The 25830-nt window shown below is 47.1% G+C and overlaps 2 protein-coding genes across 13 annotated transcripts in view; one reads left to right on the top strand and one right to left on the bottom strand.

The window, feature by feature from the left end:
- Positions 1-1306: 1306 nt before the first annotated feature.
- On the bottom strand, positions 1307-2924 carry LOC144103956 (DNA repair protein RAD51 homolog 4-like). The gene has a single exon (XM_077636689.1). The coding sequence runs from the start codon at positions 2635-2637 to the stop codon at positions 1612-1614; it is 1026 nt and encodes a 341-aa protein (XP_077492815.1). The 5' UTR covers positions 2638-2924; the 3' UTR covers positions 1307-1611.
- Positions 2925-3645: 721 nt separating this feature from the next.
- The window catches only part of LOC144103954 (uncharacterized), a 61581-nt gene continuing 39396 nt past the window's right edge, over positions 3646-25830 (top strand). For 10 of the 12 annotated variants that reach the window (XR_013308389.1, XR_013308387.1, XM_077636686.1 and 7 more), the window contains exons 1-4: positions 3651-3813; positions 6084-6197; positions 19008-19076; positions 21320-21413. Coding sequence is in view for 8 of the 12 variants with exons in the window: in XM_077636686.1 (XP_077492812.1) it covers positions 3811-3813; positions 6084-6197; positions 19008-19076; positions 21320-21413 (280 nt within the window). In the remaining 4 variants the exon portion in view is untranslated. Of the gene's footprint in view, positions 3814-6083; positions 6198-13075; positions 18877-19007; positions 19077-21319; positions 21414-25830 lie in introns of all 12 variants that reach the window. The other 2 variants (XM_077636688.1, XM_077636687.1) reach the window with 1 other exon arrangement.

The following is a 25830-nucleotide window of genomic DNA, read 5'->3' as shown; positions in this document are numbered from 1 at the left end:
GGCAATAAGGGTAGCCATGATCAAAAGACCAGTGCAAAGCTCGTGCACTGGAGAATCTAACAATGACCACGAACGCCATACCGAAGCCCCGGCAAACACTGACCAAAATAATTGTCTCTTGTCATCGATATGACGAAGCGTTCCAGCTGGTATAAACGTTCAGAGGAAATCTCAGCAAATCAACTAGCCTAACAGCCTCTGAACTGGGACAAAAATCTCCCTGAACTGTACTTAGATGACACATTTGTGATATGTGAAACTAAGTCTTGTGCTGAAGTTTGTAAAGTTCGTTAAAAAATGGCTGGCAAGAACTTGCAGGCAATCTTATGGGGCCACAGAAAAATGTAGCAGCCCTGTGTTACCAAACAGTTGGGTAGAGCAAAATCAGCCTGAATATTTTAAGGATCTTAACAAGCACATATGAGAGAGAAGTACTCCTGCAGATGTATCTGGAATGAACAACAGCAAGGATTATGTGGAAAGGGAAGAATGTGGAACACTGTAGATTGCGGAATATACATTGTAGAGGATTATCCCCACTTACAGTGAACATGTGAACCCGTGGAAGAATGTGGAGCACTGTAGATTGCGGAATATACATTGTAGAGGATTATCCACATTTACAGTGAACATGTGAACCCGTGGCCACCCACTTCGCAGTGCCAGTGCATCCAATACAGCTGCATATCAAAGCAAAGAGAAGCTGGCAAAGAGGGACCTGGAGGTTGTGGTTCATGTCACCTGCTACGTTGTTTCAATGCGTAGCTACGTTAGATGCACTGGAACCTCGAAGAGAGTGGTCATGTGCTCGCATGTTCACCCAAGTATGAACGACCCTGCATAAGTGTGGATAGAAGAAAGAAAAGCATGTTCTTCTGTTCTGAGTATACTTATGTCCATTGTATCCGGCATTGAGGGACACTATGCTCATACATAGCCACCCCAACTGTACTAGTTTAAATGCATCTCATGCCACCCAGTTTTCAGCAGGTGATGTGTCAGAAAGAATAAAATAATGAAATACCATGATGTGTTCCATCTACATCTGTCTGTGTCTGTCCTGCCAGCTCTCGTAACCTCTCAAGATGCGTGAACACTGAGCAGGCCGTATAGCTGCCCACGTCTAATAATAATCACCTCATTTTACCACCACACCTGATAGCACGCAAGTCTAACTTACATGGCCCACAGTATGGCCTTGAGCTGTCAGCCAGTTAAAAGTTAAGCGCTTCAAATGCAGCTTGTACATACTAGAGGCCTTGTCCCCTAGAGTACATTTATACTTTTCACGTACCAAACACACATAAAAACTAAGCAAGAAACATTTACTACAAATTGAAACGAACATTGAGCAGCACATGTAAGACACAGGTAGAAGCATGCGATAAAATATTTCTGTAAGCCCTCGGCATAACACATCAAGATAAACTTGCTTATAGTCTATTACGTGCATCCACAATGCACGATAACATGGAAGATAATCAGAATGGATATCACAAGTGCAGACATTCAACAAGCTATATCACCCGCATTATTTCAACAACGGCACTTGTGACATTCATTCTGAGTCTTGCCCTTGTTATTCTGTGTCTCCTCCGTGCACAAATCTAGTCACCGGTTAAAAGAAGAAGCAGCAGCACTGTTCGCACCCGAACTCGACGTCACCCCAGCAGTAGTGATCCCCTTGAAGGCAATCCTGAACCTCAGTGTCCTACCGAGGGCACTGTGGTCGCTGCTCTTGACCACCCTCAGCTCCCGCGTTTCACCGGCGTCCAACAGGTCGCCCAGAAGGCGCAGTTCTAGCGAAAGCGAGGGCACGTCCTCCCAGTACTTCCCCAGGGCCGGTTTCATGAGTCCGGCTTCCCCGGCCACGAAGTCGTTGGTGACCACCACGGCGATCCTGAACCTCGCCGCCAGGTGCTGCAAGGTAATGCATAAATGCGAGAGCAGGGACAACCCACCGACGTACTGGTCGCCGGTCAAGACCGGTGATGCGGCGGCTGTTAGAGAGTCGATGACCGCCATCTTCACGTCCGACAGAGCGGAAGAGCCAGACGACAGAGTATCGCGCACTTGGTCGACGACCTGAACGACCTCCAGAAGGTCGCAAGCGATGACGTGCCTTATCTTCGCGAGCGCGGCGGTTTCGGTTTTGACGTAATCGCCGCCCGCTTTGCGCGACGCCGCGATGATCTGTCGCAGCCTGTCGGCTGAAAAGCAGCACAGGGTGTCGACGTAGAGCACACCGAAGTGACTGGCCAGGGCGACGTTGGCGGCGAGGCTGTGGCAGAGTTGCGTCTTGCCACTGTTGCTGGCGCCGACGATTTCGGTGATGCGGCCGGTGTAGATACCGCCTCCAATTGCGTCGTCGACGTTGGTGCTTCCAGTACTAAAGATGGCCGTGCTCTCAAGAAGCTGCTCGTACAACTCATTTCCAGTGCGCAACTTTGGGCAGTAGACAGCTTGCAGCGAGCGCCGTACTCGAATCACATCGCTGTATGGCAGGCCTGTTCGTTCGGCGATGGATTCACGCTCGGATGACAGGTAGTCGAGTACGGTTCTTATGCCCGCACCTCGCAGCTTCTCGACGACCGATGCTGTTAGCTCGGCACAAAGTCCGACGCGAAGTATTGTCATTCCGACAAAAAACGGCGTTTCTAGCGGTTACAGCCCGGAAAGGAAGGGTTTGAAACTTGCACATTTCGGGTGGATTCCGATTCGACTGCGCCACCGGCTTGTCCCAGCTTGATGTGACTTGCGGCGCCAACGTAATTTTCAGATCACTGCGTAATTGGTTCAAAATGCAACTCTACACAGTGAATTTTGTCAGAAGTTTTACCATTCGCACTTTAGTATCACAGACTGAGTGAATCGCGATAAATCTCGCAGTTTCGAAGCGCTTAAACGAGAAGCAGACAAAAATAGCAAAACATTCCAGAAAAGGCGCTGCCGCGTATCCGCTCGCTTAGGAATTACGCACGCAGAAATTACCCCAAAACTTTGCTCTTATGGCCACTTGATGTTTAAAACTTAAATATTGCAAGAAAATTAATTTACGTTGTGCTCTAAAGACTTTTGATGCAATGAAACTAGGTGGTTTGCTAGCGGCGTTTGTCCGCGCAAAGCAGATCGTACCACCATTTCACGTACCCGGCGTCAGCTGTGGATCAGCTGGAATAATAAAAAACAACACAAATAACCCCTGTCGGGCTTTTGACCTGAGATTTCGCGATTTTTCACTTCATCGTTGGCACAATAAAGCGCTCCTGCAGTTTCAAAGAGCTGTTTGGAAGTCTAACCATGGCCTTGCTTATTTATAAACCACTTTTAAAAAGCGAAACCGGCATTTATTTTTAAGTTTGGGCCCGCGGACACTGGCCGTCGCGGCGTAGCTAGAAGTTTGGTTTTCAAACGCGCGCGCACAAGCTGATCGCTCGTAAAAGTGCAGTCGTTATCTGAAAGAGCTGAGAATCGTGACTACACAAAGTGCAGTACCGGCATTGTGCACGAAAAACAAACAGAAACCTTGCCGCTCTCGGCCACCCTTCGCATCTCGCGAGACGCACGCACGGCGGCCACAAACAGACGCCTGTGCGGGGTCGGTCACGTGACCCCTCGGCGGCCAATCGCGAATAAGGCCATGGTGACAAGTTGTTGATGCGAGCGGCTCCGATGCTTCGAGCAGCCGAGCCTTGCGGAGCGGGAACATTTTTGGACAATTCCTAGTATTTTTCGCCGCTTTCGAGCCCAGCTCGGGCCGGGGACGATCCAGCGGGCGCCGGCGACGCCTGCGAGCGTGACAAGTCGGCAATGGTGAGCGAAACGTGCGCAACGGAGGCCCTGCGCCGATCCGTGCTCACCGTGTGTGTGTGTTTCTCCGTGTTGTGTGTGTGTACTACGCGGTGCCTAGGCCTAACGAGTGTCTGCAATCGTCGATGCCGATCGCTCCAGGTGCTCGCGATGACCGCACGGTATCGGCGCTAATTCGCTCGTGCCAGGGTTCACGCGCTCATCTGCCGTGTCTGTGCCGATTAGGCGCGCAAAGATGTCGCCGGATGCCGAGATGCCAGACGCGACGGCGGCGATGGGGGGAAAAAGCAAAACAGAGAAACGGACGCTACTTTTTTTTCTGGGTCATGCCGCTAGCTGCCAGGTGAAAGGAGCATCTGGAAAACGCGACCGAGCGTTCAAACACCTTGACAGAAAAACTCCGACCGTCGCCCCTACGAAGAAGGGGGCTTGCCCGTCTTTGGCGTGAAACGAGGTGAAAGCTTTTCCGAGTGCGGCCATCATCGCCGCACGTAGCCCCGGCACCGCGTAGCTCGCGAGAGGCCCTCCGTCGAGGTTCGCGGCGTCGGCAGGTTTTTATTTTTTTCATTTCTTCTCGGGCGGCGCTTTTTCCTCTTACAAGAAGCCGAGTCGCAACTCGGACGGCTCGCTCCTATCTTGCGATCGGGCCGTTCTCTGGTTTTGACTTGCACAGTGCGAACAGCTGTCAAAGGTGCCTTATTAGGATCGCTGGCTCCTACTGTGTCCTCCCTAGACAGTGCCCGCAGCTGTTTAGGGCCCAGATGATGTGACGTGCGCACGTATGGCTGCTGACGTTGTCCCTGCCGTGGCAGACTTCGGAGGTTTCCCCGTAACCCCCTTACGCATAGCATGCTGTTTTCGTGTCGCAACGGAATTCGACCCGTGATGCCTTTTTTTATTCCTAGTTTGACCTTCGCCCTTCCGTTTACGTGAACCTGTCACAAGGTCTTTGACACTGAGAGTATTGAGTATGTTCACTTGTAAGCCCCGAATTATAGTTTCTACGATGTGGTTTCACCTTTTTTTCTTGTTAATTGCTACCACCCTACGTCGCGGTTGTGTGCATTTGTGATCTGTCTTGCTTCCAGTTCAAATTGGGGAAGATCAGCTGATGTATAAGCAAGGGACGAGGAAGCCAGATGAAACAAGGGGCTTGTCCTAATCCCTTGTCCACAATCCAGCTGATGTTCTCTAGTTTCAACACGTATCAACTGGGCCAGTTTTAGTCGGGTCCCAACTTGTCCGCGCATGCAGATGTTACGAGCCTCGACCTGTTCGAAATGCAAATGGTTTTGCATATCGGGATTTGTTCCCCAGTCCATTTCATTGTTAATAATCTTGGTGCAGCCATGTGTGGGAGGTATGCAGATGTATGCCGGCTGCCTGCAATGATGCATGGCAGTGATAGGTATGCAAGGAAAAGCGTTGTCACGTAAGGAGCATGTGATGCATCTGTTGCATTCCATACGGCCTCGTCCATCAAATGCACAACTGTCTTGCCCTACTTATTCTGTTTCTGTAACTTTGCGCATGTAAAAGAACTCGAAGATGAACCAGCATTCACCACGCCATCATTCAGACCAGAGTTGCGTGAATAAAACTTTGGTCTTGTCACAAGAAGTTTTTAGTTTAAAGTGTCTTTTTGTAAATGCATTATTGTTTGCAAACTGACGACGAGCCTTAACAAAAGCTTGATGTGGCCACATCGCATTTTTACTGCAGAACTTCAAGTGCCATTTGTTTTTGTTTCATTACTTGTGAACTGACGATGTACTGTCCATTCCCTTCGGCTGAAATGAGCAATTTTCCCTTGATCCACAGAGTATTGTTGTGCAGGTCTTTGTAGAGTTGATGGTTTTGGCGTTACACTCGTGTCTCTTTCGGTTGCTGTGCTGGCATTATTTAAAGATGTTTGCAAGGTGTTGAAGTTGTCGTTGCATCAACGGCAAAGTTGTGAAAGAACCAAATCTGTGCCTTTTTCTTTTTGTCGTCGTTGTCTGATTAATGTTTAAGCCCAAGTCTTGACCTGGGATAGCGTAGAGGATGGCTTGCACATCAGCCTAACCTTCTGCAAAAGGCGTCTGGTGGAAAGCAGCATGTGTTTTCTCCTATATGGAACATTGTAACATTTCACTTCAGGGATGGGGCTGGGAAAAAATGCGAACACCAGTGAAGAAGATTACGACACAGAATTATGGAACTTTGTGCTGGGTTCTAATGCATTGCAATCTAATGGAATACAATGTGTGCATTCTTTTCCTATTCCCTTGCAGGCTTCATCAGATGAACCCTTATACCTGACAGTGGGCACGGATGTGAGTGCCAAGTATCGTGGCGCCTTCTGCGAGGCCAAGATAAAGAAGGTGAACCGCATGGTGAAGTGCCGGGTGAGTCCACAGAGTCCTCCTGCTTCTCCATTAGGTTGAAGTGTTTTCGAGAAACTTGATGCAGCGAAGTGTGCCGCAGAAATTCGACGCTTGCTGGCAGACACCCTTCAGCGCAGGCTAAGCTGACCTGTTTTTCAGCGTGCATAATAACAGTATAATTAAAAGATGTAAGGCTGCCTAATCTTTCGTTGAATTTTTTTTTATTTCTTTGGAATGGTGCGTACGACATTAGTATAGTTCATGGAACTCCATGTAGAATTTGCCCACACCTACTAAAAAAATTCTCTTATGTTGTTTTTATTTCGGTTTTACCAGCCATCTGGAGGCTATGACACACAGGCCAGTAGAAAGAATGTAAAAGGGATACTAAAGGGAAATGCCAAGCTAAAGCAAGACGGGTAGGTTATTCTTCAGGAAATTACCGACGTTTTTCTCTATGTGGAAAGGTGGCTGTATTGCTGAGAAAACGCAAATGACAGTTCGGGAACCCTTCACATTCAAAACACCTGCGAAAAGTGAACTGCCATTACATCACTTCTATGATAACTTTGTAATTGAGCTCTCCAACCAATCAGAGGTGCCGCTTCTGAAGACTGGAAACCGAAAGTCAACAGATAAGTGGTCACGGCGACAACGTGCAAGTGCAGGCTGCCTCAGCCCCTGCTAGATGCGGACTCTCCTTTGCATCGTGCGTGGTAAAGTTACCAAGGGCAACCGCAGACTGTAGAACAAACGGCCGGTCACGCTTCTGCATGTATACACCGACGTAATATGAGCGTGTGGCCTTCGATGCATTGTGGGCTGTTGTGAAGCGACACGTAAGTTTCGAGGGATCATCAAAAGCATGCAAGCAGCAGTTGCGCTATGGCGTATTTTATTCAGCATCACATCAGAGTTAAAAATTGCACGCGCGTTAACTATTTCTCGTCAAACGGCGCACTGTGCTGTCAGTTATGTGTTTATGATTGTAGGCATGATTGTAGGCATCCCTTGTGATTGACCCTGGTGTGGTCGTTGCGAATTCTAAATTTATGAATTGCTTCTTGCGGGTTGCAAGCAAGAAAGGAATCGGTACATTCTGCCTAGCTGTACTCTGCCACCTGCTTGGTGCACATCAGCTGGTTAACATTTTTCTTACAGAAAACTCTGCCTTGTGTGTGGCGCCTCCCGTAGTGCGTGCATGATGACCCGCACTGGGTGGCTTTTTTTCTTTAATGAGCCTAATGAGAGTTGATGGTGCATGCATGCGGTACTTCTCAGATATTTTTCAGCACATCTAAAAGCATATTTGCCTTTCCACTGTGCAGAAAACATGGGAAGACCATGCACTGTCATCACACTTCACACGTTGACGGCGCGCATGTCTGAGCTTGCGCTAAAAAAACAGGAACAAACACTGCAATTTTATAACGTCCCCAGCCTGTATAAACTAGCTGGTTCGACGACTGAAGTGAAAAAAAAAACTACTTCAACGGCCGCGTAGCAAGCAAACACATCATGAATGCCATTGAGTGCTAGCGGTTCTGAACTTGCTGCATATACAACGCCTACATGCAGCCTTAGTGCACAGAGTGCAAGGCGAAAGATTCAGCGTTCGTTGGCTATGCTCGCCGCTCTGCTTGCCTCATGTTTCGATGGTAATTGCCCATTGAAATGGCAAAATAGTGTTTCTCCAGAAGGCTCATGCATGTGTCACTGTCTCCGGTGCACGGATCTTCAAGTGGCGACGCCACATGTACCTTGTTTTTACAGTTTTCTGGCTTAGAAAAGCATTGTTTTTGATAAAAGTGCATATTTGCTATCAGATGACGCTAACCTATCAGTCTAGCCTGACTTAGTATTCCCCCTATAATGTCCCTTTAATGATATATGAGACGTAGAAAACCTACAATATGATCACTGCTTCATCATTTCAGTTGACTCCAATTCTTACACCAGCCTTCTGAACAAGCAACATACTGCTATTACAAATCTGTTTATATGTGCCTCACATGACTTAAATGTTGTCTCAATTCGCCTGCGATGTCATAGCCATCGGTTGACTTTTAAAATTGAAACCAGAACAAAATGAGCAAAAGAAAAATTTAATTGTCAATTGTTTACGTGGCTAAAGCAGGTTTGACATGGCCTTCCATGTTTACGGATGGATGTCTTGTGGGCCATTCGAAAGCACATGCAACCGAAAATGGGTGTCCCAGCTCCTTCAAGTGTGGGATGACTTTGTTCTGTGGCTGAGGAGAAAGCTTTGCTCAATCGAATCAAATCACTTTGTTTTCCAGGGTGGTATACAGTGACCCTGGATGGTCTCCTGGACTGAAAGCTGCGGTGAGCAGCTTGAAAAAAAGTCCAGGAGTCACTGTACAAGACAGTGGTTTGACATATGTGTGCATGTGCAACGTCAAAACACTCAAGAAAAACTGTTTGCTTCAGTAGGTAGTGATTGGAACGCAAATTCGCTGTAGGGACCGTTTATATTCACAACACTGGAATACAACGCCGGTATTCTATAGCACTATTTTTACCGGTTGTGATAGTAACCTGGGAAGCAATCACTGCTCTTTAGAGACACCGAGGACAGATAAAAGTTGACCTGTATCGGTAGATTACTACATTCTGATGAGTAAGAAGCTACTCTAACTGAGAATATACTGTCTTTTACTTCTACAAAACATTGACATGAGCCATAGAGAAGCAAAATAATTGATCTTTGCTAAAAACTGAAATTGCGCAAAGTTGTCATCAATGTGCTTTTAATTGTAACTGGAGTTTTATTGCCACCATAGTGCGTGGACTGTTCACTCACTCAAAGAAGCAGCAGCTTTAGATAAAACACAACCATGCTGAAAACACGTGATACAGTGGCTCTAGTAATCTCACGATTAGACGTGTAGAACATCTCCATCACCGCTTATCAGACTGCACTTCGATTGTCAAAATAGCAGTCGTTCATTGTTATGGACAACTCGAATCTGTTTTTCTGGGACCCAAATGTTATCAGCGTTATGGACAAGTTGAAATTGTACACAGTCAGGTGGGGTTCGTGTACCGTAAAAGCCCACGTATAATACGGACCCGCATGTAATATGAGGTGTAATTTGGAGATAGCAAAAACAGAAAAAAGTTTTCATCCACGTATAATGCAAGTAAGGAAGGGCAGTCAGATTGAAGATGTTCCGGAAGTCACGGAAACCAAACGCCCTCCGATTATTTGTGTGCGCCGGCGTGCCGGATACGACGTGTGTAGCACGAGTGGCAGATACAGAGGCACCGTGCTCGCACCTACTCGCATCCATTCGCGTCCTGCGCCGCGATTATGCACACACTGGTTCCGGCATGGTGCACACGCTTCGGACATGTTCGTTGGAGCTTTGGTGATGGTCATTGCCGGGTGTACCGATACCGTCAAACGCGTTAGATATACCGCATTTCCTGAAATTACAACCGGCGAGCTCCTCGGAAATGCTGGCCCAAGTGTCCGCGAGAATGCACAGTGTGGTTGGAGAGGCCCGTGTCCGGCGGCAGTAACTGCAGGCTCTCCCTACCTCATACGAACAATGTGCCATATTTACTCGCGTGATCCTCGCACTTTTTTCCCCTGAAAATCAACGCTAAGTTTGGGGGTGCGATAATTATGCGGGGAAAATTTTCAAGCAAATGTTTCGGAGTGTTAAATGCAAAGATGAATGGGTGCAAGATCAGGATTGTCAGGTCCGCAATTGTAAATATAACGAAAACATTACTTTCAAGTGTAACTTACCTTCATTATGAAAGTACAGGGGGAATGTAAGCTCAAGCTGCTAAAGCACTTTATTTGCCGCGCGCAACCTCCCCGTCACTACTCGCGTTGCGTACGTCCTGCAGGCAATTCTACTCTTCATCAGAGTCCGTGTCGACACTGGAATCATTGGTTTCTTCATCTTCAGATGCTTCTTCGTCGTCCCACACCAGGTGGTCCTCAGTCGCATCCAGGGCGTTCGAAATTCCTGTTTTCTTGAAGCTTCTGGCCGCCATGTTTACATCAATCATCCCCCATGCCTCTGATAAAAGCAGCTCCATGGACGGTCTTTTGATCTTGCCGCCCGGCGTCAGAGCATGTTCACCTTCGGCCATCCATTCTGCATACAGCCTCCGGACGTTATCTTTAAATGGCTTGTTCAAAGGTACGTCAAGAGGCTGTAGCATTGATGTGAGGCCGCCGGTTATAACAGCCAGGTCCGTGCGCAGTTCCTTGAACTTTGCCCGAACCGACTCTTGAAGATGGCCCCGAAAGCTATCAAGCACGAGGAGCGACGGAAAAAGAAGCGCTCCCGGTCGCCGCCCCCACACAGTCTTCACCCAGCCCACCATAAGGTCCGCGGTCATCCACCCCTTTTCTTGGACGCGCACGTGTATGCCAGGGGGGAGCTTTCCTTTCGGGAGGGTCTTCAGCTTGAAAATGACGTACGGTGGGAGCTTCCGTCCGTCCGCCGTCACGCCTAGCATGACCGTGCACCTCTGTTTTTCGGCACCTGTAGTCCTGACGTGCACAGTACGAGCGCCTGTCTGTTCGACTGTCCTGCTGCTGGGCATATCGAAATTCAGCGGAGTTTGGTCCGCGTTCCCTATCTGGGAGAGCAAGAAGTTTTTCTTTTGCCGGATCCTGATAACGAATCGATGGAAGTCCACTATTTTCTCTTCATAGGCTGCGGGCAGGCGCTGGCAAAGCGTCGTTCGCCTCCTGGGCGAGAGTCCATTGCGCCGCATAAATCGTGTGGCCCACTCGTTACTTGCGCGGAAGTCTTGCACCGGGATGCCCTCCTTTCTTGCGATTACGAGCGCCTGGTTCTGTATCAAATCAATCGACACAGCACACTCATTCGCTCATCGAGCCTTGATATATTCCAGTTAAGAGGATTCGATGGCAGCAAATTTCCCACTCTTCGGTCCACGGAAGGCCCGGCGCGTCTTACCAGTCGTCTTGAGTTCGTCGTGCTGCCGTCTCCAATACCGGACGCAAAACTTGTTGACGCCGAAGTGTCTGCTGGCGGCGCGGTTGCCATGTTCCAACGCATACTCAATAGCTTTTAGCTTAAAAGCAGCTGTGTAGCTTGCGTAGCGTCCTATGGCGAAGCGGCACAAAGAGCACGGTGCAACACGCAAACAAGGCATACAAGGCCTACGAGACACCGGAGAGCTGGAGACACCTTCGCAAAATGACGTAGCGGTGGTGAGTGGATGAGCGGTAGCGGCGGTGGCAGCAGATGATAGCACAGTACCGCCGCCGAGTAGCACGCGCGCCCAACCATGGCAGTTAGTTGTGGCCGCAGTCAATAGATGGCGATCGCTACGACAAGCAGACGGCTCGCGGCAGTAATTTTGGGGGTGCGATGATTATGCGGGGGAAAAAAAATTTCCCAATTTTTGATAGCCAATGTGGGGGGGAGCCAGCATTACGCGAGTGCGAGCATTATGCGAGTAAATACGGTAGCAGCACTTGACACAGTGCCGATGCTTTTGGCAGCTATGATCACTTTCTTTTTAAAAGCAGCCGAGTGCTGCTTTCGCGGTCCATATGTCATGTAAGGTGCGATCGTCCTGAGCGTTGCGATGTCAGGTCAGCATAGTGAAGTTGCGTCGAAATCTAAACTGTCAACCCATGCCACCGCTAGATAGCGCCTCCTCTCGCTGGAAACGTGAAGAATAGAGACTTCTAGCAGAGCAGGTTTGTGCACCCACTTCGCTCAGTGAGCAAGCGGGAGCGCTTCTGCGCATGCGTGAAACGCTCTTACGGGAGCGCGCTTGCGGCGCGACGAGCAGGCTTCGCAAAACCTGCTGATGTCGCGTAGAATTTTAACGAAAATTGTTTGGATCCGCATATAATACGAGGGCGAAGTTTGACTTGCTAAAATTTGGAAAAAAGCCTCGTATTATACGTGGGTTTATACGGTATTTCATTTATGAAGTTGAGAGTGTGACAGAATCCGTAGTGACCGGCGGGTGCATTTGAAACAAAACGGAGACGGCGACGAGTAAAGAAGATCTTTGACCTTTCAGCTCCCAGCATGGGGGGGCCCTTGTTCACAACAAAGACATCACCAGAAGTGGAATAAATCGCCACAAGGGACTGTGCATATAACGGGTTTAGATTTTCCTCGTTTCGGGCCAACCTGCGTGATGTGGTGTGTATGATTAGGGATTCCGGATGCAGCCGCGATGCCATCAGTGTTTTCGTTGTGACGATTCTTGCTTTGTCTTAGCCTTGTGGCCATTTGCGACTGCATGCTCTACTAAAGCGTTATTACAAATGCTTTCGTCTTTTGCATCATTCCCTGCTGCAGTCGCTTTTTTCGTGGTTTACGTCCTTGAAACAGGAAGCTGCAAAAGGCGATTGCAGAAGCATGCTTACGATCTGAAAAACGAAAACCTTCGTAAGCTGTGCTCATGAAAACGTTCGCGAAAATGTTTATAAGGCGCTTAAAAGTGTGCCACATACTTTTTCGAGATGCACTTAAAGTTCCCTTTTGTCTAAATGCAGCTTTGCTGCGCACAGCTTTTGGCACCACTCTCAAACCACAAGTGTTTGTTTTTTTCTCTCTTAATGTTTCCCAATTCTCTTTGCCATCCATCATAGTGGCGGGACTGGCCCTTTAGACAATTTTGTATGGGAACTAAAGTGTTCACGTTAGTGGTGCATGACTGCGCACCTCGCGCAGGTCATGGGTATAGTGTGGGTTGAAAGGCAGGTTGCGATGATCATCAAGTCCTACAGCTGAAACTATAAAAACATGGGCAAGGGTTGCAGGGCAATGTTGATGAATTCTCATTTGTATTATTTCAAAGCATCGTCTAACATATAACTTGGGATTTCATTGAATGCAACATTTGATGTCATATTGCAGATCCAGTTGATGGCTGCCCAGGGAAGAGTATCGCAGTTTTTGGATGGGAGCCACCAGAAGAAGTTTCGTTTCCATATAACCCCCTTGCAGCAACTTGGGGAGCATACTTACTCTCTTGTTTACTCCTTTCTGTTTAGAGAGTACCTGTTGCTACCAGTGTGCCAGCAACAAACTCCCTCTCGTATGGGACATCTGTTGAAATAATAACTTAATGTTCTTCATGTTAGAATAGGAAGGTTATGAATAGCATTTTTTTTTTTTGCCCCGTGCCTGAGCTTTGATGTAATTATAACTCGTGCCTTGTTTCTCTCTCTGCAAGCGGTTCGCGAGATAATTTGTGCGTGGGAAGCCTGAACCAGCTGAAATGTGGTTAAATTTGTGACGGATACGCTGAAGTGAATATGGCGGGCATACTCTTTTGTGTGTTTTCTGTGCTAGTTACACTTGAGACCTCAGTAATTCAGATTCCTGGTACCTGCAGTTACAGTTAATTTTCAGTTCTGTGTTTTGTTTGTTTCATGCTGGAAAGAAATTAAGGCAGTTATACAAACTGCAATGCATGCTCTCGTGGTTTCGTGCTCACTGGTGTGAGTGACTGGCGAGTCTCTCTCTTTACACATGAAGGGCCATTCCTAAGCTTGACTAATCAACTAGAATCGGAAATAACTCGAGGACAAGGTTGTATGTGCCCCTCAAAGGAAGTCCTCCACTCCAGCCAATGCCGTCGACTGATTTTCATGATGTCACGGTTAATCTGTCATTATTTCCAGGTCACATGAGGTTAACAACACCCTGTCAAGCTAGCATGAAAATGGATTAACCACGACGTCATGAAAATCAGTCAATGCCATTGGGTGGAGAGCCTCCTTTGAGGGGCGTTTATCTCTTTTTATCACTTCGTTCTTCCGACTGTTATATAATTGGTTTTTTGGGGAAAGGAAATGGCGCATTATCTGTCTAATATATCTTTGGACACCTGAACTGCGCTGTAAGGGAAGGGATAAAGGAGGGAGTGAAAGAAGAAAGGAAGAATAGGTGCCGTAGTGGAGGGCTCCGGAATAATTTTGACCACCTGGGGACCTTTATAACGTGCACTGACATTGCACAGCACACGGGCGCCTTAGCGTTTTTCCTCCATAAAAACGCAGCCGCCGCGGTCGGGTTCGAACCCGGGAACTCCGGGTGTAGTTACCATATCTGCTCGGGCAATTTTCTCACGTGTTTTTTTTTTTTTTCTAAAACAAGGCTTCAAAAAGATAAATCCCCGCATATAGGTGGATCTTAAACTCATGCGCTGCTAGCCAAAAGAAAGTTGACCGCAAATATAAATCGACAACGCATACCTCCGCCCTGCACCCGCCCCAAGTTCCCTGCATGATGGCGTGACAACACGTGCGCAGCTCAAAGCAATAAACACAGTATTATACATTCACAAAGTGAGCATAAAGAGGCAAATAGCCGATAAAATGGTGACCCTGCGTGTGGCCCGGCTGAGTGGCGGCAAACAACAGCCAACGGTTCAGCAGTTTCGGATTCTAGCGCAACACGCACTCCGGAGGTTGCCGGAAATTTTGCTCTCGCAGCTGCTCGTACGGGAAAGCCACCGCGGGCGCGAGCGATCCAGAAAAACAGTGCACAACTGACTTTTCTTTACCAAAACTAATTTACAAGCGACTTACTGTTTTTTTTTTTGTTTTTTTTTTTTTGTTAACACCACTCACTCACGTTTTGCAGCCACACCGGTCTTCTGAGGTCTACCCTGCGCAAACCTGCTAGCATGCTTGTGTCCTTGCGCAGCAGGGAGTGCAGAATATATGAGTTCATTTTTTTTTTATTAATCCGGGTGATAAGTTAGGGATGCGCAAATTACGCGAGTAAACACTGAACGTGTCATTGTCTCATCACGGACTCTGTTAACAGTGCAGAAGTGGATCTGCATTTGTTCTGTTCTCTCACATTGTGTTTGCGCATATATTATGTATACTCAAGCCTGATATGACGGAACGCTTTGGTAGCTTTTATGAGCCAAGTTGGAGCTTCGGTGTGAAGTCCGTGTTGAATTAAGTCAGTCACTTGAAATTTTATTTGTTGTTTGACGTTGAGGAAGGCTTCATGCGGTTGATTTTCTGTGGTTAATAAGTTATCTCAAACTGTGTGAAGTGGCACTCAGGTGCCATCTTCAGGCGAACATTGTTTTGATGTTAGCTGAGTGTTCATTGCCATGCAAAACCGAGCATGCAAGTGTCCTTTATCACCGCGACCGTTTTTTGCCACACAGGGAGGTTGCGTGACTAGCGCCATGTTCTTTCATACTGCCCCTTTTTATTCAGATAAAAGTATAGTAGGAAAAAGAAAGGTTGGACCGTTGACCAGGGTAAACCACTGTAATTAATCAATTTCAGCATGGAGCTGATTTTTGTGTTTGTGAAAATCAGGAAACGTGAAAATTGTGCAAAAGCCTTATGCAGCATTCACATCTGCATTAGTGTTTGTTGCTTTGAAGAGTTCAATTTTGCTGTCTGCATGCCATAGCATCTCGTCGTCCTTGTTTTCCATCATATTTGAACTGTCACACTTCAAAACTTGTGACAGATACTGACCATGCTGTCATCTCATCCTTTGACGCACGCTTCAGCTTGGTGCGAATGTGTGAGAGCCATTTATCATTTGCTGTGGAGTGCCTGAACATCATCTTTCACTGGCTTGTTCACAGTGGCTCCAGCATGGGTGTCGTACAACCGGGTATCACAGCCAGCTTGGTCATCATCATCATCATCATCATCACCGGCCTGCCTTTGCCCACTGCAGGACAAAGGCCTCTCCTATATCTCTCTAATTAACCCTGTCCTGTGCAAGCTGCGGTCGCCGTATCCCCGTAAACTTCTTTATCTCATCCACTCACCTGTTTGTCGCCCCTCGCTATGCTTGCCTTCGCTTGGAATCCACTTTGTTACCTTTAAGGACCAGTGGTTATCTTGCTTTCGCAATACATGCCTTGTCCAAGCCCATTTCTTGATTTCGACTAGGATGTCATTAAACTGCGTTTGTTCCCTGGCCAACTCTGCCCTCTTTCTGGTCGTGTTGACACCTGAATATGTTGAATTGGATGGTTCCTAACCTGTTTTTGGTTTTGTATCCAATACTTTAATAAGTGTGCTGTTCTGAGGCCGAATTTTTTTGGGGAAAAGCTGCGTTTTGGAATCGAGTAAAACGATACGTTGTTGGTTTGTTGTGGTCAAGCTTTGTAGAATTCACTATGCAAAGTCTTCAAAGTGCAAAGTAGTAAACCTTACCCCTGTCAAACGGTCACTTTCAAAGGCTATTGAGTCGAGAGCCTTCAAGATCTTCAATCGCTATCGAACTCAAAGGAGTTGTGTAGCTGCTACATGGAAAACTCGGTCGCTGTCACAGAGGTTCCGTTATCTCGCGCCTATGTGTTATTTTCCACCGTCACCACCAATAATGTTGCTGCCGTGCTAGCATTCAGCCAACAAGTTCAACCTTAGAAGGTTAAGAACAAGATGTTCTTTCGTTATTGTCATATTAATCACTCTTTAACTCTTTTCTTATCGTGCCCACTAAGCATCGTTATCCTGGTAACGATGATTTCGCATCCCGATTACGGAACCTTCGGCATTGCTTATGGGCATGCTGCACATCTGGCTTGTAGTCAAAGAACTGAAGATTTGTTTCTGATGTAGTTTCTTTTTTTTTTTTGCCGCGAGTCTGCATTTCTTTAACGCGCTGCGCAGACGCGGTGCCGCGCTCATTGCCTGCTAACGATGACTTCGGCGCTCGACTTCAGAGCCTTCCGCACTGCTTATGGCCACAATGCGTCATCTGGCTTGTAGTTAGACAAATAGAATTTATTTTTCAGTGTAGCTGTTTTTTTCCCGCAAGACAGCATTTTCTGAACGCGCTTTGAAGACTCAGTGGCATCAGTCACTTAGCAGCCTTCATATGCTCAACGGGCGCTCTAAAACTTCGCAAATCTCAGGACTTCACTTTGTCTGCGATTGATTTTATCAATGACCCAAACAGCAGTGAGTTTGAATATACTCCTTTTCGTCGACATTCAGTTCTGACATTGGTGACAACGGAAACAAGCCTGGAACACAGGCATGGTTTAGTGCCCAGCTACAGAGTTTCTTGTTATTATTAATATGAAAGCAAAAGCATTAGGTGGCTGTGTCGCATTCGCATCATCCAAAGGTTCTCTACGCGGTTGTGTTGTTCTGTAAAGATATTTGTTCAAAAGTTTGGTTGTGTTAGATAGTGTGCGATGAGATCTCGCATTGGGAAAAATTTGGTTGATGTGGTCTAATCAATTAAACGCGAAAATTACACTTGGACGTCACAACAGCCACGGACGTCGACATAGCACCTGGACGTCAGAATAGCTATGGACGTCGACTAGGATTCCACTTGCATCGTGGAAAAAACCCGCGTTCTATAAATTTTCCTGACGTCATACCCGCTGACGTCACTGCATGCCTATACATAGAACCAACACAATACTTTCGCATTTCTCCAATGCGGGTCGCCGCAGTGATCTCAAAAGTTTTTTGTAGCAAGAATACTATTTGAGACTGAAGTTTGATTTTTTCACAAAGTGGCCAATGGAATACCCAAACATTTTGATATTTCAGAAAATTCTTAACATTTTTTTTTCTTTTTAGATGCAAGCGTGTCTGTGTAAGTTTTTTTTCAATTTTCACCTAATATCTTGTTTTTGGCAATTACAGTTTTCTGCTACAGCACAATTGCTTGTTCAATTTTATATGGCTAAAAAGCACATCTATTTGGCTTTGTTTTCGTGTATTGCAATAAATTTTAAATGCAACAGTTTTTGCGGGAAAAGAGCTACTAAACTTATAAAATGGTCATTTTGCCCTCGGTAAGGAAAGAGTTAAATTGGCTTAATATTTTTGGATAAGCTGCAGTAACATTCGTTTCATGAACTTTTGCGGAAGCTGGTGTGGGTTGTTTTTGTATCAAATGGTGTTATGCTTGCTGCAGTGTTTTGCAGCCCGTCCTGTCTTTTTCTCTGCAAAATAAGTTGTTTGTTTTGAAGTTCCCTTTTTTTTTGGAGATGGCGCTGCTCTGATTTTACTTGCCAGCGTGTTGCTGCGAGCGTTCCGCATCTCAGAGTGCGTGCCGTCACTTGAAGGCTCTCGAAATCTCGATATAGTGCCACGCTGCTGCGTTGATTCGATCGAATATTGACTTGATGTTTATCGGAGACACCCATCTCCCATGTAGCATTGCCCAGTTGGTCTTTGAGTTGCTAGACTATCGGTTTGAGGGCCTTCGAAATGACCATTTGACAGGGGTATCAGTCGTAGGTGTTGCGTTGCTTCCCCTTTTTTGGCTAAGGCCCGTTTGCAGCGTAGCTGTAATTGAGTCCTGCCGTGCATTGCAGCTGTGCCGAGCGAACAGATGAGCAAACGCTTGCACTGTCGACTTGCAGACTGCCCCTGCAAAAGTGGCGGCGGCAGGACGACAGTGCAGTCTTCATCCGCTGGCGCGGCAAAAGCGACTGGTGGCGCCACCACCACGGATGAGTGATGATGACGATTGGCCGCCACGCCTGCCGCGCTGCCGTTGAGACGCTGCCGCTACCACGTTACCCACGATGATCTACCACCCGAAGACCTGTACATCGCCGTGCCAACTTGCCAACCTGGCCTCGAAGAGCGAATTGCGCGTGCCGCTAGTGCTGTGCTGCTGCCGGTCTTCCGCGTGAGCGAGCTGCGTGGCTGCCCATTGACGTTGACCCTTCTTCTCGGCCGAGCTTTCAGGTCACGACATCGTTGGAAAAATAAAAACTGTCTTCTAGGAAGAGCTTCTGTACATTTTACAGCAGGAGTTGTGAGGATTGTGGCGAGTGTCTTGTCTAACTGCAACACTCGCGGTTTTGTTTCATGCGCAGGTCACTTTCAAGAACAATCATGGCACTCATGTCATCCCGGACGACCACATCAAAGGGGGCACATTGCGGGTGAGCTGTCCTTGTTAATCTGCTTTGCACTTCTTTCACCCACCGCGACCGCCAGGAAAATGAGGAGCAGGAGCTGGGTGTCAGTTTTCAACTGTTTGATCTGATTTGTTGACATGTTTTAACCGACTGTTTGTTGTCTAGTTGGCTCGGTTGGTTTACCCGCGACAGCGAACATTGAAGCCTTAAACTTGTTGTGACTTGCAACAGTGTGCTTGCTTTAGAACAAGGGACAGAACACAATGAACATCACATATAGCAGCACTAAAAAGAGAGATTTATTCGCAAATAAAGGTGAATCGGTCTGAACTGCTCTGTAAAAGAAGGGAAGAAAGAGAGGTACAATAGGTATGGTGCAGAGATTCTCCAACTGAGTTCACCGGAACCCCCAAAGTTCTTTATAGTGCTTTCCAGTCCCCCCAAGTGTCAAAATCTATGCATGTATTGGTGTGCTCTTTCCCTTCGGCCAGTTCTTTTTGGGGGCTAATCATTCTGCAGTTGTGTGCATCAGACTGTTTTCCTGTACAGTCGCCATTAAAGGCAATTTTACTGGATTTCCGAGCATTTTTATTTGGCTGTTGCATTGTACTTTTTAGCTCTTCCTGTCTTAGTTTCGGTGGATATGTTTTCAAAGTAATGAGGAAACCAAAACTTAAACTGGGCTTTGACCAATGATTGCTGTCACGGCAGACCAACAACTAATGTCGCAGATGGTGTCTCCAGTCATGTTTTGTGTGCATTGCATGGCTAAACAGGGAACCGTAAGCAATAGCTTCGATCAATCATTATTTGTTGTGTTGCCAGAAACAAGCTCGAGAAATTTTTTCTCTCGGCAAACGCAGAGCGAACGTCGATAGGGCATGCAGCTCGTGGTGCCGCACATGCGAAGTTGTTTCTAGAAATAGCTTCAGATGAGGCCGTGAAGCAGGAAAATTTTATGACATAGCATAAGAGCCTCATTGTAGTGGAAAGCTGGCATTGTCCAGGTGTAAGATACTGAAGGAATAATAAACTTCATAACTGGGGGAGTGCGATACGAACCCGCGGCAGTGCGCACGAACGGGTCAGTTTCGCTAGTCAGTGCTTAACAAACGGCATGTTCAACTGCTAGTTTCTTGTGCTGTGGTTTGGAAGCCATCACCTTCATTGTCCATATGTGTGTGTGTGGAAGTGCCGTCAGGCGAGCATGCAGCAAGCCACATGAAATGGCGGGAGATTAGAAACAGCGAAATTCAGTTAAAATACCCACCGCTAACGCAGTGTCATCTGGTAATGGTAATTATGCGATCTACAAATGTTTAAATGAATTTGCGCTGAAACTGTGAACGCCCTCCCGGCTGGGAAATTTGGCACGAAGGATGAGAAATTTCCAGAGAAGCTACTGTGAAAGTTTCACTAAAATGCGTTGAGGTCAAATTGATGTCAGAGTTGCCCTTTAATAATGGAATATGGGTATTTTTTAGAGTGACTGCAATCTGAGCAGTCTTTTTTTTTTATTTCGTGGCATGCATTTTGGGCAGAAATTAATGGAAGCTGAGGAACAGAGGATTTCTCAGCATCGTTTGAAAGTCACTGGGGTCCCTCGGGGCTAAAAGGGTTGAGCTCCCCTGGTATAGGGTATGATATGAACGGCACCATCTATTTTCAACAATGGACATTTGTGCATTCCCTTTGCGACAAAAAAAAAAGAAGATTGGAAAATAAAGAAGGTACGAAACAGTGCCCGAAGCTTCAAACAACAACACCGCAACACATTCGCTTCTGTGCATAGGTGTCTTACGAGCAACAGTCAGCAGGTGAAAAAGTACTGTTCCTTCTGGATGTATAAATGTGTGCCGCTGAAAATGAACGCTGGTTCAAAAGTTTGCACTTTGTTGTTCCATGTCGTTATGGTGGTTGCGTCCTGTTCCTGGTTGTGAAGTTATTGCACTCCTGCAAATTTGAACGTTCCCCACTTTTTCAAGTAGTGCTGGTATTGTTATTGCTGCATTTGCTGGGCACCGTGACGTCAACAAACGAAGCTGCTAGGATGGGGATTGTCGCATCTTTTCTGTTCTAAGCTCTGAATTGATTCATTCTTCTGTGCGACGTAAAAGACTTTCTCCTTCCCATCAGTATTGGTCATGCTGGTATTCAATGCAGCTTCGTTTTATAGCTTTCAGGCTTTAATATGATGAGCCTATGTACCATTTTTCGCTTTACTGAAGCAGTATTTTTTTCTCTCTTTTTGAATAACTAAATTACAGGTTGGTGCCCATGTGGAAGCCAAGCACCCGGACAAGAACCAGTACATTGAGGCCGTCATTGCCAAGCTCCTGGACTACAGCCAGTACACTGTTGGTAAGTGTCTACAGATGTGTCGGATGGTCTGTAATTAGGTGAAAAAAGAGAGAGAACAGTCATGCAGGACGACAGTGGCCGCGCACTTTTTTGAATGTCCTGCTTTAATTTGTTGCTAGGTTTTTGTTGTACTTACTAGGCCTGTGGCAAGTTCATCTAGAGTGTGTGAGTGAATAGCCTTAAACTTCGAAGCTCTTGCAGGATAAAAGTAAAAAGAAATGAGTGGCTGGCAACAACAGCCCGTGGTATGCAGTAAACAGTTGCAGCAGTGAATGAAATCAAATGTGTACGTATCAAAAATCTTGAACTCGTAATTCCATCTTCTTTTTAGCTTTTGGTTTGGGTAACATGAAAAGCTTTAACAATAGACTAGTGTTTGCTATGCAGGAACAGTGAGTGGCAGTTTTGAACATAAGAGGAGCTTTACTGAAGGTTTTAGCCTTTTTTTTTTTTTCAATTTGGTTTACAGTAAAACCTCGTTAATTCGAACTCTGTTTATTCGAAATCCCGCGTAATTCGAAGGTTTTCGGTGGTCCCAACAGTTTGCATGCAAATTTTGCCGGATAATTTGAACAGCCAGCGCGCCCTCATCCGGATAATACGTCAATTTAAGCCATGGCCTCCGTGATTTTTTCCATAATGCCAGTCTCTGAGGACAGTATAGTTGCCGGAGTGGAAGCCAGGCGGCACTTTAAATCAACTTCCTGTTTCCGGTGCTTTGCTGTGCCTCAGTGATCTGCACCGGTTTTGGAGGCTAGCTTTAGTTGACAAAGCAACAAGCAGGTGCCACTAGGTCAAAATTTTTCTGGTTCCGTTTCCGTTTTTGTTGTTTGTCTCGCTTGTGGCAGGCACTGCTCGTTGTTCTTTATTGTTCGGTGCCGTGACCAGGCGAGTACTGTGCTCTGCTAGTTCTTGACCACGTGCGCGGTGTTGGTGTTAAGAAAATGCCGAAGTACAGAAAGTGTGCCTAATTGAGGAGGCTGAAAAATGGACGAGCTCCAAAACGCAGTTGGCGGAAAAGCACAAGGTGCCTTTATCGACCCTTTCGACTATATTGAAAAATAAGACGAAGATCCTCGAGGCCTACGGGAAAACGCATTCGACGAAGCGGACAAGGATTCGTTTTCCTACGTATCCGGACGTTGAAGACGCCTTGATAAAGTGGCTTCAGCATGCAAATGCAGCACACCTGCCTGTGAACGGCACGCTGCTGCGCGAAAAGGCCGATGAGCTTGCACTGCGGCTGGGCCATGAAGCATTTAAGTGCAGCAACGGCTGGTTGTCCAGATTTAAAGACCGCAATAACCTCAAATTCGTGACAGTGTGCGGCGAAAGAGGGAGCGTCGACCCAAATGTTGTCGAGAATTGGAAAAAGCATACACTGGCTCCGCTGCTTCAGCAGTACGCGGAGGACGATGTTTACAACATGGACGAGGCCGCACTGTTTTACAAAATGCTGCCTACGAAGACGTTTGCCCCAAAGGATGCGGTAGTCACGGGAAAAAAACAACCCAAAGACAGAATAACCATTCTGTTTGGTGCGAATATGTCCGGCAGTCACAAACTGCCGCTGCTGATCATAGGAAAAGTGGAGAAGCCTCGGTGCTTCAAGAACGCACGACTTCCTCCTAAAGATGACGTGCTGTACAGAAGCAACAAAAAGGCTTGGATGACGGCAGCGCTGTTCGAGGAGTACGTGAGGCACCTTGATCGTAAGTTTGCTGCCGCGGGACGAAAAGTTGTTTTTGTTGTTGACAACTGCCCAGCCCACGCCGACATCCAGAACTTGACAGCAGTTAGGCTTGTCTTCCTGCCGCCGAATGTTACAGCTGTGTCGCAGCCTATGGACCAAGGCGTTATTCTGCAAGCGAGGAAGATTTATCGCTGCCATTTACTTAAAAGGATCTTGTTGTGCTATGACAATGGTAAGCAATATTCCGTGGACCTACTGGGTGCCATTTGCCTAATCGTGTACGCCTGGAAGCAGGTGGAGGGAGATATGATCAGGCGTTGCTTTATGCACGCCGGTTTTTCCAAGCAACAAGATGACAGTCCCGAGGATGCATCTGATGCCAGCTGCACACTGGATGATGAAGGAGAGTTATTGTGTGCGCGCATGACCGACTTCGACGAAGAAAACGGCGGCGGGAGCAACGGATTGACCTTTGCGGACTATTTGAGCGCCGAACTTGTTGTCCAAACGTCTTATGCCGACTTGGAAGGAGAAATATGTGAAAACGGGCCTTCCAGCGAAGGTGAAGGCGATGTTGAGCCCGCCCGAGCACCAGCTTTAGCTGCAGTCGTCGAGTCGCTGAACGTTGTGCGCAGTTTTGTGGAGTGTAGCGGCGGTAACAGGGAATTGCTGCGCACTGTAAGCAGACTGGAGGACGCAGCCTACGGTGCGGCTAACTACCGCGCCAAGCAGTCGCGCATCGATGACTACTTCAAGTGACCGTTTTTCAGGCGAAGTAAAGGTGCAGTGTTGATACAGCCACGTTTTGTACGTTTATTTCTCGTTTTTCGTCCATTTTTGATAATTCGAAAACCCGGTTAATTCGTTGATTTTTCGCGGTCCGACGGACTTCGAATTAACGAGGTTCCACTGTATATGTATTGTGCACAACTGACATATTGCCGCGAATCTTTGTACTTGTTGCTCGTTCGCGCTCAAAGCCTCCGGCATGCGGCTTTATTATTTTGTTTGTGACGCATGATGCAACCAGACCTGTCTTGATTGATTCCGACCACGTGCAACTGTTTCCACATTTTTCTAGATTGTTGTAGTTGCTTTTGGTTCCTTATCTCGAAGGTTCCTTGCCAGCTTTAAATTGAACGTGGCCAAGAACTGCAGTCATTTTGTTTGACGACCGCCGAGCACGCTTGTGGCTATCACCGCTGCTGAGCCGTTCAGGTCTTTGTGGCCACGAGTCAGCCCAATCAACTGTTTCGTTTGGAAGCCTTTTCGTTGTCATCCTGACTGCCAGACTGCCGTCACCACTGCATGACAATTTGTGGAGGTGCTAACTGATGTCCTTGTCGCCCTTACCCCATGGGAGCTGCCAAAGCAGCCCGAGCCGTCCCTAGGAAGCAGGTCCCGGGAATGCCACAGAAGCTGTCCCAACCGAAGACAAACTGCGAAGCACCCATCGTCTCCAGAGGTGGACACCTGGGTGCGGACTACGGTACTACAGGACTGCATGCGTGTAAAGACGGACTCCTCTGCGTTGACATCAACCATGGCTACAGCACCAGCCCGACTGCCGTCCACATTCAACGGTTCACCTGGCAAGGATCCTGAAGAATGCCTGGACTAGTTTCAGTGTGTTACCACATTTAACAGTTGGGATGACCAGACAAAAGGAACTCCTGGCACGAAAAATCTGGCGTCGCCGTCATTGACCATGAGCGAAAATTCTACGAAAAATCCCCAGAGAAGCAACCTAGAAAGCAGGTGGGCCACCTTGGTCATGTGACCTTGTGGCGTCATCCCAACATGCCCACCGAACAGTGAGCAAACTGCGCACCGTGGCAGGTGGCAGTTAAATAAATGATTGGTTGCTCGGGAAGAGCAACGTGGGTCGTGCAAGGCCCACCGGTGGGAGCACCTGCCATCGCAGTGAAGTGGCGCTTTGCTTAACCGCTGCACCACTGTGCCAGGAGGAGTACGATGACTCCCAGTGATCTATGCATATGAAGTAGAGAATGACCAATTCTGCATATATAGTAGAACCCCGCTATAGTAAACTCGGTTGTTGTAAAAACTCGAATGTAGTAAACTGAAGCTGCGGTCACATATCACCTTCCGTACACTACTGTAATTTTTTTTTGTTATAGCAAAGATTTTTTTCGAAGAAACAGCTATAGTAAAGACCATTTGGTCATGGCGATGTACTCCCTGCGAAATGATGACATTGCGACACGTGTGAAGTTTAGGATCGTGAGGCAAATAAGTACTGAATAGGATAAAACGGCACTCATTGAGGTGGCTTCGCCACCAGGCTCGGGAGAAGCAAATTTTTCGAAGACCTAGAGGTTGTGAAGCAAAGCTCATGGCACGCAAGGAAAAGGTAAAGCTGGCTATCGATGCAGTTCGCTGAGAAAGTTAAACCAGTAAAAGTGCAGTGATGAGCATAAAAGCGAAGGAAAGGCCGTGCGTTCATAGCACGGGGAAGCAGTGGCGTGGGGGCATTGTGCGTAGGTGGTTTAGCCCAACTTGATTGTGTCGCGCGCTTATTTTAACTACTGCCTCTTAAATGACGCTGAGACCACAGAAGATAATGCAGTAATCATGGAAAGCTTTGGTTTTCACATGGAATCTAGCTCGCTTTATTTTTGTAGCCTATTCTTGTAAATGCAGTACTTCCACAAGACGTAAACGAAGTCAAAAATATGATACCGTGGGGTAACTGAAAACAAA

The sequence above is a fragment of the Amblyomma americanum genome, chromosome 9, assembly GCF_052857255.1.
Source record: "Amblyomma americanum isolate KBUSLIRL-KWMA chromosome 9, ASM5285725v1, whole genome shotgun sequence".
Taxonomy (NCBI): domain Eukaryota; kingdom Metazoa; phylum Arthropoda; class Arachnida; order Ixodida; family Ixodidae; genus Amblyomma; species Amblyomma americanum.
This window is presented reverse-complemented; position numbering and strand designations above follow the sequence as displayed.